The 19094-nt window shown below is 35.9% G+C and overlaps 3 protein-coding genes across 3 annotated transcripts in view; 2 read left to right on the top strand and 1 right to left on the bottom strand.

Annotated features, from left to right (window-relative positions):
* The window catches only part of LOC142231422 (uncharacterized), a 32785-nt gene extending 23621 nt beyond the window's left edge, over positions 1 to 9164 (top strand). Inside the window, exon 3 of the mRNA XM_075302032.1 lies at positions 9041 to 9164. Within this exon, the coding sequence (XP_075158147.1) occupies positions 9041 to 9164 (124 nt within the window). The remainder of the gene's footprint in view (positions 1 to 9040) is intronic.
* The window catches only part of LOC142241797 (serine/threonine-protein kinase 32A), a 227198-nt gene that overhangs the window by 10886 nt on the left and 197218 nt on the right, over positions 1 to 19094 (top strand). The gene's annotated exons all lie outside the window — the stretch shown is intronic.
* Positions 17579 to 18730, bottom strand: LOC142231416 (uncharacterized). Its single transcript, XM_075302026.1, has one exon. It carries the CDS (start codon positions 18728 to 18730, stop codon positions 17579 to 17581), a length of 1152 nt encoding a protein of 383 aa, XP_075158141.1.

Here is a 19094-nt window from a genome sequence, read left to right as displayed (position 1 = left end):
TGAATCAGATGAATTTTGGTCTTCCAAGAGGCTCCGGAGGTCAAATCTGGTGATCGGTATATATGGGGGCTATGTATAATTATGGACCGATGTGGACCAATTTTTGCATGGTTGTTAGAGACCATATACTAACACCATGTACCAAATTTCAGCCGGATCGGATGAAATTTGCTTCTCCTAGAGGCCTCGCAAGCCAAATCGGGGGATCGGTTTATATGGGGGCTATATATAATTATGGACCGATGTGGACCAATTTTTGCATGGTTGTTAGAGACCATATACTAAAACCATGTACCAAATTTCAGCCGCATCGGATGAAATTTGCTTCTCTTAGAGGCCTCGCAAGCCAAATCGGGGGATCGGTTTATATGGGGGCTATATATAATTATGGACCGATGTGGACCAATTTGTGCATGGTTGTTAGAGACCATATATTAACACCATGTACCAAATTTCAGCCAGATCGGATGAAATTTGCTTCTCTTATAGGCCTCCCAAGCCAAATTTGGGAGTCCGTTTATATGGGGGCTATACGTAAAAGTGGACCGATATGGCCCATTCGGTTCGATTCTCCGTCCAGGCGAAAGGTAAAATTTAACAAATTTATACAATTGAATATTGCAGAAAAAGGTGCTAAGAACTACAAAATCTCATGGAAGTGAGGTACATGCTCAGGTACATGATTTTCTCGAACATGTAATGGTCTCAAATACTATCATTTAAATATGTAATAGAACATGTTTGCGGCATATGAGAACCATTTAAATGCTTATTGCCAGCATACATTTTTCTCTGCTAGAAAATTTTCTCACAATGACAAAATACATGGTTTTCGCTGCAATTACATGATCTACATAAGCATTAAATGGATGCGGCAACCATAACCAAACATGTTTTTCTGTACGTGTCCTCTACACGCACAGAAACAGTTTAAAATTGTTTTTAAGTAACAATTTTAACTGTTTTTGTTTCAAATACTTTAAAAACAGGGTAAGAATTACTAAAATGATACAAATTTGTTAAGATTCTTCTGGGAGCTACCGTGGTGCAATGGTTAGCAAGCCCGCCTTGCATACACAAGGTCGTGGGTTCGAACCAAGCTTCGACCAAACACCAAAAAGTTTTTCAGCGGTGCTTTATCCTACCTCAGTAATTCTGGTGACATTTCTTAGTGTTTAGAAGCTTCTCTAAGTGGTTTCACTGCAATGTGGAACCCCGGTCGGAATCGGCTATAAAAAGGAGGTCCCTTGTCATTGAGCTTAACATAGAATCGGGTAGCACTCAGTGACAAGAGAAAAGTTCACCACTGTAGTATCACAATGGACTGAGGTTAGGTTAGGTTAAAGTGGCAGCCCGATTAAGATTCAGGCTCACTTAGACTATTCAGTCCATTGTGATACCACATTAACTAAAAGTACCTATTACATATGGGCACTTCTAGTTTTAACCTCTGAACCTTCTTGATTATTTTTCTTTGTTGAACCAACCAGATTGTTCCAAAAACAGTAGCAGACTGCTTAAGTTAACGTTTTCCAGATCCGCCAGTAATCTGAAGCTATATGCTCCTAAAAGTTGCTTGCGCTTTACACAAAATGCAGGACACTCACACAAGAGGTGTTTAATTGATTCTTTTTCCTCCGCATCATGACAGCTCATACAATAGTCATTATACTTCGCGCCAATAGTTTTTGCAAAATCGCCTATCAGGCAGCGACCCGTTATAGCAGATATCAGGAGTGATATCTGACGTCTCGAGAACATTAGCATATCTAGTGTGCGGTTTAAGTTGAAATGGGGCCATATTTGCTTGGTGTCGTTACAACCCTTGCAATTCTCCCATCGAACATTTGCCATCATAACAGCCTTCTCACGCAGCATGAGCTTGCAGGTAGCTAGGGGCATACCAACAAATTCTAGTTCCCCTGGAATATGTAAGGTAGTCCCTAGCCTTGCCAACTCAACCGCTTCGCAGTTCCCCGGTATGTTCCTATGGCCAGGCACCCATATTAGGTGAATATTGTACTGCTCAGCCATCTCATTGAGAGATTTGCGGCAGTCGATGGTCGTTTTCGAGTTGAGGAACACAGAGTCCAAGGATTTTATTGCAGGTTGACTGTCTGAGTATATATTAATGCCCACATTTTTTGGAACATTACTTCTCAGACAATTCGCCACCTCTCTTATTGCTAATATTTCAGCCCGAAAAACACTACAGTGATTAGGTAATCTTTTCGCTATTCGAAGTTCCAGATCATTAGAATATACTCCGAACCCCACTTGTCCATCCAATTTGGAGCCATCAGTGTAGAAATCTATATATTCTTTATTCCCCGGGGTCTGTGTGCACCACGCCTCACTGTCTCAAACTTTTTGTCGAAAAGTGGACTCGCCAAAGTGTAATCCACTACGTTAGGCACATCTGGCATTATTTTGAGGACAGAACTGTGACCGTAACCTTTTTCCGACCACAGCGATAGTTCGCGCAACCGCACAGCCGTTGTTGCAGCTGACTGTTTGGCCAAAATGTCTAAAGGCAATAGATGCAGCACGACATTAAGGGAATTTGTTCCTGTCTTGCTGAATGCGCCTGAAATACACAAACACGCCATACGCTGAACTTTATCTAAACAAGTCGGTTTCTGAAGTGCCGGCCACCAGACTACAACACCATATAGCATTATAGGTCTAACCACTGCCGTGTATAGCCAATGCACAATTTTTGGTTTCAGTCCCCACTTTTTTCCTATTGCCTTTTTGCACGAGTACAAAGCTACAGTTGCCTTTCTCGCCCTTTCTTCAATATTAAGCTTAAAGTTCAGCTTCCTGTCCAAAATAACGCCAAGGTATTTTGCACATTCACCAAAGGGAATTTCAATACCCCCTAAGGAAATAGGCCTAACCGTGGGAGTTTTGCGATCTTTGCAGTACACGACTAATTCTGTCTTTGCAGGATTTACCCCAAGACCATTGTCTTTCGCCCATTTCTCAGTCATCCGGAGGGCCCTCTGAATAATATCTCTGATTGTGGATGGGTATTTTCCCTGACTGCCAGAGCCACATCATCTGCGTATGCCACCACTTTTATCCTTTCTTTTTCTAGAGTAACCAGAAGGCTATTTATAGCAACATTCCAAAGAAGAGGTGATAGAACTCCTCCTTGGGGAGTGCCTCTGTTCACATACCTTTGTATGTTTGCTTGTCCTAGTGTGGCTGAAATACGTCTCTTCATTAGCAGTTCGTCTAACAGCCTGAGTATACATGGATCAACATTCAGAGTTGTCAGTCCATTTAATATCGAGCTCGGATGGACATTATTGAACGCCCCTTCGATGTCTAGAAACGCCACGATTGTGTATTCTTTGACAGATAGTGAGCTTTCAATAAAGTTGACTAGTTCATGTAGTGCGGTCTCAGTAGACCTGCCCTTCGAGTATGCATGCTGTCCTTTCGAGAACAACCTTGAATCGATGCTAGTTCTAAGATAAATATCTATCATCCTCTCCAGAGTCTTAAGTAGGAATGAGGATAAGCTGATTGGTCGGAAATCCTTCGCCCTCGAGTGAGAGGCTTTTCCCGCTTTAGGTATGAAAACGACTTTTGTTTCCCTCCACTTTCCTGGGATATATGATAAGTTGATACATCCTTTATATATCACTGACAACCAGGGGATAATTTTGTCAGTTACAGCTTGTAACTCCGCCGGAGTAATTCCATCAGGTCCGGGGGATTTGAATGGTCCAAAGCTATTTAGCGCCCATCTTATTCTAGTTTCCGATACAATTTCCTCGACAGGAAACGACCGCTGAGCAACTGTGGCACCGCCAGTACATGGTTCAACCGTCTGATTTCCAGGAAAATGTGTGTCCAATAGTACCTCCAGCGTCTCCTCACTGGACGTTGTCCAATTTCCCTCCGATGTTTTAATGAAACCTGGAGCGGTGTTGGTGGATGCTAGAACCTTCCGTAGTCTGGAAGCCTCGGACGTATTCTTAATACTGCTGCAGTAGTCATTCCAAGAGTTATGCTGAGCCTTTCTCAATTCTCGCTTGTATCCTCTCAGATTCCTCTTGTAAGCGTCCCAGTCCTCAGGGGCTCTGGTGGACTTTGCCTTGTTAAAGAGCTTCCTGCAGGATTTCCTCATATTACTTAATTCCGTAGACCACCATGGTGGTCGATGTTTCCCCCTTGGCTTTCCTCTAGGGCATGCAGCTTTCAGTGAGATGTTGAAGGCCTTAGTAATCCGCTCCACTGCGTGTTCGATATCTTGCACATTTCTCATATTTGTCTCTGTTATTTCCGGTATCATCATATTGAACGATTCCCTATACCTATTCCAGTCAGCTTTCCTAACATTTGGCGAAAATATGGTCTTGGTGATATGAACATCAAATTTGAAACTGATGTAGCGATGATCTGAGAAGCTGTGTTCACTTAAAACATGCCACTCAGATATCATTTCATTCAGTTCTTGCGAGGCCAAGGTGATGTCCAAAACCTCTTGCCTGTTTTTAGTGACAAAGGTTGGGGCATCTCCCTTGTTGCAAACTACCAGATTAGTACGCAAAATAAACTCTATTAGCGACTCTCCCCTTGCATTAGTATCACTACTTCCCCATATACTATGATGCGCATTCGCATCGCATCCCATTATGAGTTTCGTCTTTGTTTTCAGTGACTCCTCAACTAAGGTCTTAACGGCACATGGAGGCATCTCCCATATAGACCGAAGATACCCAATATTTGCATTTGGCTATTTCTAAATTGGCAACGACAGTGTCTGCGTTGCACATTGAAGGAAGCAGAAACAATTTAAGCTCGTTTGTAGCAATTATACAGGCTCGAATTACATCATTACCAGTATACTGCAATAGTTTGAACCCCGGAGTACTTAATTCACATATTTTGTTTCTATAAACATATGGTTCTTGAATAAGAACTATGTCTATGTCCCCTTTCATCAGGAGAACTTTTAAGGCAGCACATGCAGCCTTACAATGATGAAGATTTATCTGGAGGATCCGTAGGACCATCGAGATTTTCAACAACCGTCACATCAGCCGCTTCAATCGAGTCATCAAGAATGTCCTCTTCAGAGATATCGGTGACTCTCGCAATAACCATAGGTTCGACTTTGGTGAGTTCTGAGGCAATAGAAGCCTCCTCACGCATACGGTATCTATCCATGTCTTCAACTTTGGTATCTCCCTCGACTTCGCAAGAGGATCCGCTTACTTCTGATTCAGACAGAGGCTTGTCCATTTCTGAATCCTTTAGCTGATCGTTTTTATACACCTTCATTTGGATATAATGAAAGCCATAACATACACGGCCCTGGGACTTTGCCAGATGTGGCAAAGACTGAGTGTTCAATATAAACACTGCATGCCGTCTTGGTCCATCCACTTCATCCAAACGGCCAACCTTCCAATCAGCTGTTGGAAGATCTGGATTGCATCGTTTCAGTCTATTTAAAATAGATTCAGGGTCAGAAGGGTTTGCAGGTATCCAGGCATGTGCTCTAGGTCTAGCCGGTATGTCTTTCTTCTCGACTAACTCTAGAGCAGCTCCTTCCCAAACTTCACCAATTAGTATCAGAGCAGCTTTAAAACATTCTATAGACCTCTGGTCCTCAAATGCGACTAGCTTAAATCGTCCTTGATACCAACCAGCCTCTTGGTGTCGAGGATCTGGGCCGGGAAACTTTTCCAGCACCTGTGAGTAGACGACAGACAGAGCATTCTCAATTTCCCCCCATTTTTGCTTTGGAACCATACCGTCCAATGCTCCTTTATTAATGATAGCCATCACAAGGCTATCTTTAGCAACTGAGGCAAACGATCTTTGATCCCTTTTGGAGGATGGCAGCTCATCCGGCGATCGTTCCCTTTTTCCAGTCTCAAGAATTCCTTGAGCCCATTTTAAGGAATCGCTTTGTTTAGCCGACAGCGTGCTTGGGTCGACTGATCCTAACTTCTTTAGGATAAACAAAGCATTTCTGCGTTCCTTGAATCTCTTTCGTGAGGGATTACCTCCTTTTGATGTCGTTACCTTAGAAAAAGTTCGACTTGTCAGAGTGTCGCCACCTGTCGACCCGTCTACAGGTCGACTAATTGGGCCTAACTCTTGGTCATTGCCCAGATTTATAACTCCAGTCGATACCCGTCCACTGGGCCCTGAAGTTAGCAACCCAGTGGATGACTTGGAATTTCGCTGCATGGTGGCTTAATATCCCACCACACTTGAAATTCGTAGTAGGTACCTATTACGATGAGTTGATCCGCTATTGAAAAACACGTCCGTTCCGTTCGACGGTTGAATAGACTTAGACTGAATAGTCTAAGTGAGCCTGAAATATCGGGCTGCCACTAACCTAACTTAAGATTATGTCCAAGAAAATTCTCAATCCCTTCTAGAAAAATTGTGCATTTTTGAAAGTATTTGAGGTCAAACGTTCAGTGCAACTGGAGATGAATTGGAGATGAATTCAGTGCAACTGGAGATGAATTGGTGCGCATCCATCCTATGACTATCCCATGTAAAATTCATGGCTTCTGTGTTAATTTTGCAAAATTTCCGGAGCCAAAAAATTATTTTCGCTACTTTTTTGGCGAGGCATTTGTCGCTGGGTTTTTTTACCCTTTGAGTACCGATGCCCTGTGCAGACATCGAAAATGACACCAAACTCTAACTTCCCACATACACGAAGAGAAGGAATATGATCACCTCAGACATATTCCAAGAGAAAAATGTTATTTTTAGACGGAGACCATGGAACATTTTTGTCGCACAAATGTTATTTTCTCGGATAAATATAAATGGTTGCCGAAATCATATACATAATTTTCGAGAAAATAACATGGTTGCGACCAAGGCTGTGGAGTCAATTTTGCTGGACTCCGACTCCAGCATTTTCCATCAGCTCGACTCAGACTCCGACTCCGGAGTCGACTCCGGGTAATATAACTAAATCTCATTTTAATACCACTAATTTGTAGTTCTATTGTGGGGGTAATTTTGCAAAATTTTCTACAGAAACAAAATTTTGACTAAATTTTCTATAGAAATAAAATTTTGGCAAAATTTTTCTATAGAAATCAAATTTTGGCCAAATATATAGAAATAAAATTTTCAATTAAATTTGTATAGAAATAAAATTTTGCAAAATTTTTTGTAGAAATAAAAGTTTGAAAAAATTATCAATAGAAATACAATTAAAAAAAAATTGTGTAGCAAACAACATTTTGCAAAATTTTCTATAGAAATAAAATTTTGCAAATTATTCTATAGAAACAAAATTTTGACAAAATTTTCTATAGAAATAAAATTTTGACTAAATTTTATATAGAAAAAAATATTTCTATAGTAATAAAATTTTGATTACATTTTTTATAGCAGTGAGTATCAGTGAGCATCAGTAAGAAAAAAAATTGAGAAAAGTTGCTATAGAAATGAAATTTGACAATTTTTTCTTATAGAAATAAAATTTTGAAAAAATTATCAATAAAAATACAATTTTAGAAAATTTTTTGTGTAGTAAATAAAATTCTGCAAAATATTCTACAGAAACAAAATTTTGACTAAATTTTCTATAGAAATAAAATTTTGACCAAATTTTCTAATAAAAAAATCTATTAATATAAAAATTCTATAGAAATAAAATTTGGACTTAAATTTTTATAAAAATAAAATTATGAATAGAAATAAAATTTTGAAAAAATTTTTGTGTAACAAACAAAATTTTGCAAAATTTTCTATAGAAATAAAATTTTGCAAAATATTCTATAGAAACAAAATTTTGACTCAATTGTCTATAGAAATAAAATTTTACTAAATTTTCTATGAGAAAAATATTTCTATAGTAATAAAATTTTGAATAAATGTTTTATAGAAATAAAATTTTGACAAAATTTGATATAGAAATAAAATTTTGACAAAATTTTTGATAGAAATAACATTTTGACAAAATTTTCTATAAAAAACAACTTTGAAAAAATTTTCTGTCAATATTCCACATACGTATATGGCCTTAAAATAAAATTAAAAAAATAATTTCGATTGTTCGAAATTTTTCATAAAAATTAATATGGGAATTCAAATGGATCAATCCAGCCCATCTGCTAGTCTAACATTCTAGGAAACATAAAAAGATAGCCGTAATTGGAAGTTTACTTTCATTTACAATCATGCTGTACATTGATCGAATGAATAACGCAATGGAAACTAATTTGCGTAAAAACTTGCTTAGTTACAAAAATGTGAAGTGTTTTAAAAAATTTGGTTTAGCCGGAGTCGGAGTCGAGCAAAATTTTTACGACTCCGACTCCAGCAAAATCTTCAGACGCCGACTTCGGCTCCACAGCCCTGGTTGCGACAAACATATTACAAGTTCCCAGTCCAAGAACATGTTTGAGGTTATTATATTCCTTCTCTGGGTGTAGTTTCGATTTATTTTATCTGAATACGCTATAAATATTTTCCATATTGGTAGGCACTAAACTGCATTTTTATAGACTTCTTTAACAATCAGCGAAAAATACGGAATTTTGAGACCCTTTTTCTACTGTACGTCTCTAGTAAAGGGTCATTTATTCAAAAACTATAGTTTTTATTACGGAAGATTCTTTTTTGTATTTTTTCCCACACTTCGACAGATATTATAGGCCAAATATTGCTTCATATTTCAAGCCCCTAATTTTCGAAAAAAAGTCATAAATGTTTTTATATAATTGAGGTGGCCCAAATTATAGTTTTATTGCACGGTGTTAGTAAAAAAAACAAGAAAAAATTAAAGTTTCTAACAATAGGTTTAATTCGGTGGTGAAAGGGTTAAATATCTTTGATAAATTTAATTCTCACAGACATGATAGCGGTAATAAAAGCAGAATATCGCTTAAATGTTCTGTGCGAAGTTTAAGTCTTTCACAATAATCAATACCTAAAGCATGAAGGTAGAATGAGAACGTGCGTGCCTAAAGCTTTATTAATAATGCCTTTTTTTTTTAAAAAAGGTTAACAAATAAAACTCGTCCAATATGTGTAGATGGAGTTTTCTTAAGTACTTTGTTGTTGTCGCTACTGTGTCCCTGAAAACAATTAAACTTTTCTCCATGGCATTTGATGTGAATGAACAAAAAGAACTTTGGACAGAATACAAATCCGATTAGATATGTTTGTCCGGTTTCGGTTCAGTTCAATTTGGTTGGTATGAAGTTTTGTAACACGTGGCAACGGACCCATTCCATATTAAAATTTAATTTTTGGTTTTTTTTTCTCCTTTTGAGATATATATTTGGTTGTTGATTTTCTTTTTCTTTCATCTATATATCCTTAAAGGACTTTTTATTCGTGTCACAAACACATCAGACATCACATCTCTAGGGGACGTCCTCTAAGTTGCTCATTGCATTTGCAACAACTTGAAAAATTAAAGAAATTTCGAATGAGAGAGTCTTCACTGATAGGCAATCCAGGCATGAGGCTTTAGTATTAAGGTGGGTTATGGGGAGTATTTTACTGAAAAAAAATATTCACCTAATTTGAAAGATTATGCGACCAAAATTTTAGGATACGCAATTTACATAATATTAAGGACAAATTTAATGAAATTTTAACAAAAAGAAAGTTTATAATCTGGGAACGATGCCAACACACAGAAAACAAATTTGTTGTGCCAACCAATTCTTTTGCCAACCAAATTATTCGGTCCCATCTACTACCAGAATATAACTGACAAAATTTGTCAAAGCAACCAACTGTTGTCTTGCACAACAGTATCTCAAATTGTTTCGATAACTAAAATTTGGGCACATTATAAGTCTAATTGGTAATCCCAACCAATAAGATTTTATTCGTTTGTTGAAACAACTGTTTATTATTTTCGGACAACCAATGCTTGAGAAATTAAAGAAACCATTTGGTGAATTAATGTTAGTCTGTATTTAATTAAATTATTAATTAATAATTAAAAACTGAATGGAAATGATGCAGATGCTGCTGATGCTCCACTCACAATTACCCGATCGTGACTCACGCATGGACCTTGACGTGTTGTTATGTCTTTGCACCAGAATCTTTCTTCAGTTCTGATCGATTTTAAGTTCGATGGCGAGGTAGCCAATCTATATATTTACCATTCCCATCCTCAGAAATCGTCACATTTGTTAAAATATCTCTAGTAGGGAAGAACGTAAGTGAGTGAGTGGCATTAATTTCATTTGATGATTATGTTACTCACCAATTAAGAATGCAGCTACCGAATTAAAATGAATATATACCTAATTCACAGCAAGTCTTTATGGCCAGAATTTTCTCTAATATTGGGTACTCGACATGAAAAATTTGAATTGAATTGAAATTTTGAGAATTTAGAGTTTATAATTAATGAAATCAAACAACAAATTATTTGTTGTCATATTTATGTAATCCATAGTAACAAATTCCTTTATAACTATAAAATTTGTTAACACAACCAACTTATTGGCTAGGCGAAGTTTCAGTTGGGTTTGGTGACACATTGGCAAAACAAATCAGTTATCACAACAGGGTGGAATAAATTGAAATGGTTAGTTACTTCAATGTATAAATAACGACCAATATTTGGTCGTGTGTACCAACTTTTGGTCACACCACCGTTATATTGATTATATAAACTATCAAACAAGAGAAATAACTAATAATTATTCCACACAATTAAAAATTGTGGGTCTCCACTATCAAACTGTTGTCGTAATCGAATTCCAACCAATCATTTCTCTGGGTGAATGTTTCTCATCCATAAATTATATTATACTCTTGAAAATATTTGTTTTGGTCATATTCCTTCTTTGCGTATATATATTCTTGATCTGGGTAAAATTCTAAGGCGACCTAATGATGTCCGTGCGACTGTATGTGGTAATTACGCTATAGGATTCAATAATGAAGTTATCCGAAATTTTGCACAGATTAATTTTTTTTTTCTACAGGCAGTTTTAGTTCGAAGACGGGCTATGGTATATAGATCACGATCGAACTTCAGATGTTATTTGTTGAGAGCTTGTATGCCGCTATCTGTTATAATTAGGATTTTTAAACTGAAATTTTTTCGTACGAGAATAGATTTAGGTTTCTAAAAATTTCGCTCGGAATCAATACAAAAATCCTTACTGATTCTTTTTTTAATGTAGTGAGTTAGCTGTTTCAATTCTTCAGTACATAGCTACCCAACGTTCGACTTTCGGAGGAGTCATGTTTCGAAAAAAGTGAAAAAAATAGTTCATTTTCTTCCGTTTTTCTAACGTTAACCGTTGTCGGCTTTGGACACAAACTTTTTTACAAGAAAACTTCAGTGAAAAGTTGTAAATAGCTTTCGTATTTAAAATACATATTTGTGATTACATACAAAAAATTATTCTTTCCTCCAAAACGAAAACAAACATCGTATACCATTTGGTTTTCGCTGTAATTGTACTACTACTACTACAAGTATAGGCTTTTTGTGATAACCGTTGATTTAAAGAATGTGAAAAAAATAATAAAGAGTGACTCAAAAAAAAAATTCACTTTTCTGGCTAGTTGCATTTTCCTTCATATCATTCTCACTTCCACGTAGTATATTTAGCAATTTGTTCTGTAAACAAACAATGTACAAAAAATTAAAGAAATTTCTAAATTTTTCCAATTTTACCTTTCGGCCAGTCTGAGAATCGGACCGCGTACTATACAGTTTGTAAGCAACCAATATTGTCATTTATTTTGTAACATATCCAAATATTGGTCTCGGACCGCATAAAGTATATATATTTTGGGTTGTGGCGAAAGTCTGAGCCGATCTAGCAATGTCCATCCATCTGTGAAATCACGCTAACTTCCGAAAGAAACAACCTATCCATGAAACTTGGCACAAGTAGCTGTCATTGAAGTATGTCTGATGGTAAATCGCCAATATTTAGGTATAGTTACCATATAAACCTATCCCCAGATGTGACTTCCTGAAACTCTTAGAGGAACAAATTTCATCCGGTCTGGTTAAAATTTGGTATGTAATGTCAGTACACTACCTGTAGATATTTTATATTTTTCTACCTGTAGATATTTTACCCTCCAGTCTCAAACATACAGAAATATTCAAATAGAATTTCTTTATTTGAATTTAGATACGGTCAACATTTCAGAGAAATTGGGCTTCTTTAATCGTCTTTCAGTTTCGTTTCTTTTTGTTTTAGTTAAAAAAAACTTCTGAAGTATTGCAACCATGTTAAAGTCCTTTGTTTTCAAATGACTTTGGAACTTCTCAAGTTTTTTCGTTTCCTCCGTTTGAAGTTTGTATTTTATTTGGTGCTAACTTAGGTAGATTTGTTTGGAGTTTGAGACAGGCAGAAAAGTATGCCTGTTTGTTTTCTGTACCAACTGAACTTTTGTAGAAAATTACATCAAATATTCATGTGTTCGGGGGACTTGTAAAATACGGTCTACTTTCCATTAAAGAAATACCAGCTCAATATATTTTGCAATATTTATTATTTGTTTTATTTATACATTCATTTCTCATGAAGAGTATATATCTATAAGTCATTGCGATGTATCCTTCTCGACATGGTGGAAGAAAATATTTTGCTTTGACTAGCATACCTGTGGTTTTGTTTCCTCCCAAAATCATCAAGGGATGTGTTAAAATGAGATGGACTAGTTGTGTTGAAACATAAATAAGAGGTGACCAACTGTGGCCGCAATCTCATAGTCATAAAATAGAAAAGAGTCGTACCTTTCGTGGAAGGCCATTATTATTCATTTAATCTTTGAAGGAAGGAAACTAAGCTGACAATAGGATATTTTCTTTTTGAATTTTATGTGTATTTGGCTAAAAGGCAAAATTTATTTGTGTTCTATAAGGAGGAGGGGAATATTAAAAAAGATCTTTATTGGTAAATAAAATCTCTTGGGCAATCTTCGGGTCAGTCCGTTCTTAAAACGTTCGCCGAGAAAAAAGTGAACACAACTTTAAGTTAGGTTAGGTTAGGTGAACTAACCCAACTTTAGGACATTTTTACATTTGACATTTTTATTTGTTTGGACGATGTGATTTTCGTAGAAATTAGGAAAACTGCATTCTAAATATTAGTTAACATTTTCCTATATTTATGTACCACTATACTACAGAATAAAATAAATTACGTGAATTGAATTCATATATGGAATGGATTTATTTATTTATGGATTTAATTGAACTTTTTTCACTCATGTGGGCAAGTCAAATCTGGGCCCGATATGGCCCATTTGAAATACCATCTGACCTACATCAATAACAACTACTTATGCCAAGTTTCAAGACAATAGCTTGTTTCGTTCGGAAGCTAGCGTGATTTCAACAGACGGACGGACATCACTAGATCGACTCAGAATTGCACCACGACCCAGAACATATATATTTTATGGGGTCTTAGACCAATATTTTGATGTGTTACAAACGGAATGACAACGTTAATATACCCCCCATCCTATGGTGGAGGGTATAAAAATCCTTTAAAATTGGCGATTTTGGGATGAGAAGATCTCATATACTACTTGGGGATTTGGCAGCTAAAACAAAATTTCATACACCCAAGGTGACGAACTTTTAGCGCCTATAGGCCAACCCGTTGACCCAATAAGAAAAATATTTTGATATCTTTATCCGTTCCTAAGTTAAATAATTATTTCCAAAAAAAGCGTTGGAAATACTGTGTAATAGTGATTTTAACAGATCAAATAAAAGTTTAAAGATAACGAAATCGGAGTCGATGATGAATATAAATGTGTTCTATATGATACCATTTGATTTAAAAAAGTTCTCGTTTTATTTGGGAAAGATTCCATTTGAAGTGAAATATTATTCAATTTATATATTTTCGGCAGGGCTATCCTTGACAGAACTCAACTTCATCATCATTCTGGATGCATTACTCGTTCCATATCTAATTTAGATTGTCTTAGCAAACAATCTACTAGACAATCATAAGTCAGCCATTACACAGCCAATGAGAACAAAGAATGCATTTTCTAACCATGATATTGGCCTCTTACGATGACCTTGTTAAGGGCTTCGGAATTAAATAATTTAATACTGGAGCATGGTAAAAAAGATTTGGAAAGTTCTTCTTTCATATACAATCAGATTAGTTTTTGGGAACAATTTGTTTGCCACTTTCAAACAATGCAAAAGTTTTCAATGAATCCTGAACGGACTAAAGAATCACATTCACTCACAACAAAAATAGTCGAAATAACAAACCAAGAATACCAAAACTCAAATAGCCACAAGTGGGTACACTCAACTTTCCTATTTGGAAGGACTTGATTAAAAACTAGAAACCGGAATTGTGTTCTTCCCTCTCATATTGGTATTATAACTTTCGTATTGGTTCCATGGTGGATTGTGTGGGGTTTGTTGATATGGGGGTGGGGGGATAAAGTTGTTGAAAAGTTTCGGTTTTGCGTCATGTCGAAAAAATGCACTCAACCATGTGCTACTAACAATAAAAGCCTTTTGCAATCAATTTAGTCTAACCTGATGAAGTGCAAACATTGCACTATGGGATAAAAGTTAGTTTATAGATAAATGTGTATAAACAATAGAAATGAGATAGAGTGTTTGTTAAAATCTATAATCTATTTAGTGTAATTTGAATAAAAAATATGTTAGTACAGTGAAACCTCTCAGAAGTGGACATTTACTGGTGTCCACATTTGGCTGGTGTTTATTTATGAGAGGATATGTTACTTGCAATGTCCCGATAATAAATTTTTGCTGATCATAAAGCGTAAGTTCACTATTTACACATTTTGTTCACAGTTTCACAAGATACGAGGGCGGTTCGGAAACTTCTTAGCCTATCAATGAAAGAGAATAGTTAGTTTTTCAAAAAATATTTATATTTTTCAATATAATCTCCTGAAAATTTAATACACTTAGTCCAACGCTTTTCTAGCAATTCTATCCCTTGATTAAAATAGTTTTCCTCAAGGTCTTCAAAATAGTGGTTTACAACTGTAATTGCATCTTCATTTGAGGTAAAACGCTTGCCAAAAAGGATTTTTTTTTTAGATTTGGGAACAAGTAAAAGTCAGTGGGTGCTAAATCAGGAGAATAAGGTGGGTGGTCAAGCAACTCGTACTTTAATTCGTTGATTTTAGCCATTGTTAAAACACTCTTGTGCGCTGGTGCGTTGTCTTGATGAAAACTTATTTTTTTTGTGTTGTAAGCCAGAACGATTCTCTCGAATTTGTACATTTAATTGATCCAAAAGGTTGCAATAGTACTCTGAATTTATTGTTGTACCCTTTTGCAGATAGTCAATCAATAAAATACCTTTGAAGTCCCAAAAAACCGTTGCCATAACCTTACCAGCCGATTGAATTGCTTTTGCCTTCTTTGGGGCACTTCCTCCAGCTTCAGTCCATTGTTTGGATTGTTATTTTGTCTCTGGAGTATAGTGGTGGATCCATGTCTCATCAACAGTTATGAAACGACGCTTAAAATCATGTTCATTCTTATGCGTTTTTGATCGACTGTTAACAAATGCGGCGCCCATCTTGCAGAAAGCTTTTTCATCTGTAGTTCTTGATGCAAAATTAAATGGACTCGATCATTTGAGATGGCCATGATATTAGCAATTTCACGCACTTTTGTTCGTCGATCATTTAATACCATATCATGTACTTTGGCTACAATTTCTGTTGTTGTTGCTGTTTTTGGACGTCCACTACGTGGTTCATCTTCAATGCTTGGACGACCACGTTTAAATTCAGCAACCCAATTTTTTACTGTTGCATATGAAGGAACACTTTCACCTAACACATTCACCATATCATTATGAATTTCTTGTCCCGATAAACTTTTTTTATGTAAATATTTAATGACAGAACGCACTTCTAATTTTTCCATTGTAAAAATATTGCGGATGCGTCTTCTTTGAACACCTGTTTCTATGTGAAGGAGTTGCCCCTCCACCATAGGATGGGGGTATATTAACTTTGTCATACCGTTTGTAACACATCGAAATATTGCACGATGACCCCATAAAGTATATATATTCTGGGTCGGGGTGAAATTCTGAGTCGATCTAAGCATGTCCGTCAGTCTATTGAAATCACGCTAACTTCCGAACGAAAGAAGCTATCGACTTGAAACTTGACACAAGTAGTTGTTATTTATGTAGGTCGGATGGTATTGCAAATGGGCCATATCGGACAACTGATTTGGCTTGTGGAGCCTCTTGGAGGAGCAAAATTCATCCGATCCGGTTGATCGGATGAATTTTGTTAACAACCATGCAAAAATTGGTCCACATCGGTCCATAATTAAATATAGCCCCCATATAAACCGATCCCCAGATTTGAACTCCGGAGCCTCATGGATGAGCTAAACTCATCCGATTCGGTTGAAATTTGTTACGTGATGTTAGTATATGGTTTCTAGCAACCATGCAGGAATTGGTCCACAATTATATATATCGCCCATATAAACCGATCCCCAGATTTGACCTCCAGAGCTCTTGGAGGAACAAAAAAATCCGATCCGGTTGAAATTTGGTACGTGGGGAAATTTGGTACATTGCGCTAGTATATAGCCATGCCAAAATTGGTCCATATTTTGTCAAAATTTTATTACTATAGAAAATTTTGTCAAAATTCTATTACTATACAAAATTTTGTCAAAATTTTATTTCTATAGAAAATTTTGTGAAAATTTTATTTCTATAGAAAATTTTGTCAAAATTTTATTTCTATAGAAAATTTTGTCAAAATTTTATTGCCTTAGAAAATTTTGTCAACATTTAATTTCTATAAAAAATTTTTTCAAAATTTTATTTCTATAGAAATTTTTTGTCAAACTGAATTATATACGTATTTTATCGGTCTTTTTATACCCTTCACCACTACTGTGGTACAGGGTACAATAAGTTTGTGCATTTGTATGTAACGCCAAGAAATAGTGGTCACAGACCCATCTTTTAGTATACCGATCGGCTTAGAATTAAATCCTGAGTCGATTTAGCGATGTCCGTCTGTCTGTCTGTCTGTCTGTATATGTAATTTTGTGCACAAAGTACAGCTCGCAATTTAAATGCGATTGTTCTCAAATTTGGCGTAGGGCCGTTTCTTGGGACAGAGACAATCGCTATTGGTTTTGGAAAAAATCGGTTCAGATTTAGATATAGCTGCCATATATATTTATCCCCGATTTGGTCATAGTTAGCGTGTTTATCAACCGATTTTCTTGAAATACCGCACATCCAAATATTTTATGAATCTCGAAAATCTTGCAAAATATCAGCCAAATCGGTTCAGATTTAGAGATAACTCCCATATATATCTTTCGTCTGATTTAGACTCATATGACCACAGAGGCCAAAGTTTACTACCGATCCTCGTGAAATTTTGCACAGAGGGTAGAATTGACATTCTACCAATGCTTGGTAAATTTGATTGAAATCGGTTCAAATTTAGATATAGCTCCCATAAATGTCAAGTCGTAGCTATTATCTCTAACTTACATATGCGTCAATCACTACACAAAATTCTTATTAGAGCATCACTGCTCTCGTCAGCTTTCGCTATTTCACTGTTGGCTGATGTTGTTGTTCGAATTGTTCTTTGCCTGTCGATGATCATTTTTGCATACCATATGTCTGTATATGTGGGCGATGTTGTCTGTATCTGTTTTGTAATTCATTCTTCTTTTTGTTGGTACATTATTGATGTGCAGCATTTCTAATGTGTATCTTTTGTTGGTATTATTTTCTTGCTGTAATATGCGGACATCATTGAAGTTTGGTTGATGTTTGGTTGTTGCACAGTGGGCTGCCAACGCGGTTTTTTGTAGTTTAGAATTGCTGCGAGTTTTTATATCAGATTTATGACCTGATATTCTTGTTTTTAATTTGTTTTTTGTGGTTCCAATATACACCATTTTACATTTTTCTACTGAATTTCCTTCGCATGAAATTTCATAAATCACATTCGGTGTTTCCGTTTTTGGAATTTTGTCCTTGATGTTGGTAAATAATTTTTTAACTGTATTATTGGATTTGTGTGCTAAGTCATATTTGTTCTTGTCAAAAATGTTGGATTTCGTTATTCTTTCCGATATTCCTGGTATATATATTAAAGATTTGAAGATTTTTTCTGTCGGTTTTTCAATGTCTCTTTTTTCCGTGCGTGGTTTAAAGGATGTTATTAAATTCTTGATTATGTTCTTAGAGAAATTATTCTCTTCTAGTATCCTTTGTAGTATTTTCTTGTTGTCTTGATGGAATCGTTTGTCACTGATGGAAAGAACTCTGTTAATTAGATTTTGGGCTGTATTAATTATTATTCTCTTAGGATGTTTTGAATAAAAATTCATAATTCTCCCTGACGCCGTGTTTTTCTGATACCAGTCCAAAGTTATATTTTTCTTATTTCTAAGTATCAATATGTCCAAATATGGTAATTTTTCGTCTTCTTCCAGTTCCATAGTAAATCGGATGTTGCTGTGGTAGTTGTTGAGTGTTGTCAGGGTTCTTTCAATTTCCGTTTCCTTAATGATAGCAAATAAGTCGTCCACATATTTAGTTATTATTTTTGGTTTTTGTGTAAGTTTCCTCAAACTTTCGTCCAGTAGTTTTTCCATCATTATGTCCGCCACGATGGGGGAAGCTGGAGATCCCATAGGTAACCCTCTTTTCTGTTTGTATATTTTGCCGTCATATTGAAAATATCTATTATCCATTATACTTTGACAAATAAATTCTTTGTCATGTTCGTATGTAAACTTATTTCGTCCCATCTATCGACTATGGTTTTTATAGCGAGATCTACTGGCACACTGGGAAAAAGTGATATTACGTCAAAAGAGATCAGCTTTTCGTCCTTTTCTATGGTCAAGTTTTTTATCTTATGAATGAATGATGATGATATCTGATGAAGCAATTCAAAGAAAATTGCGAAATATTAGGACGGATGAATTGAAAAGAATAAAAACAAAATAGATCTCAAGCTTGACAAAATAAAGCATTTTTATTAAAACAGAAAAAGATCGAATAAGAAACAAAATAAATAAAGATAGCTCCCATATATATCTTTCGTCCGATTTG

Source organism: Haematobia irritans, chromosome 1 (assembly GCF_050003625.1).
Source record: "Haematobia irritans isolate KBUSLIRL chromosome 1, ASM5000362v1, whole genome shotgun sequence".
Taxonomy (NCBI): domain Eukaryota; kingdom Metazoa; phylum Arthropoda; class Insecta; order Diptera; family Muscidae; genus Haematobia; species Haematobia irritans.
The sequence above is the reverse complement of the archived record's forward strand: the minus strand, read 5'-3'. Positions and strand labels throughout refer to the sequence as shown.

Coding starts and splice junctions, on each gene's coding strand:
- LOC142231416 (XM_075302026.1), bottom strand. CDS start 18,730: ATGGATAATAGATATTTTCAATATGACGGCAAAATATACAAACAGAAA.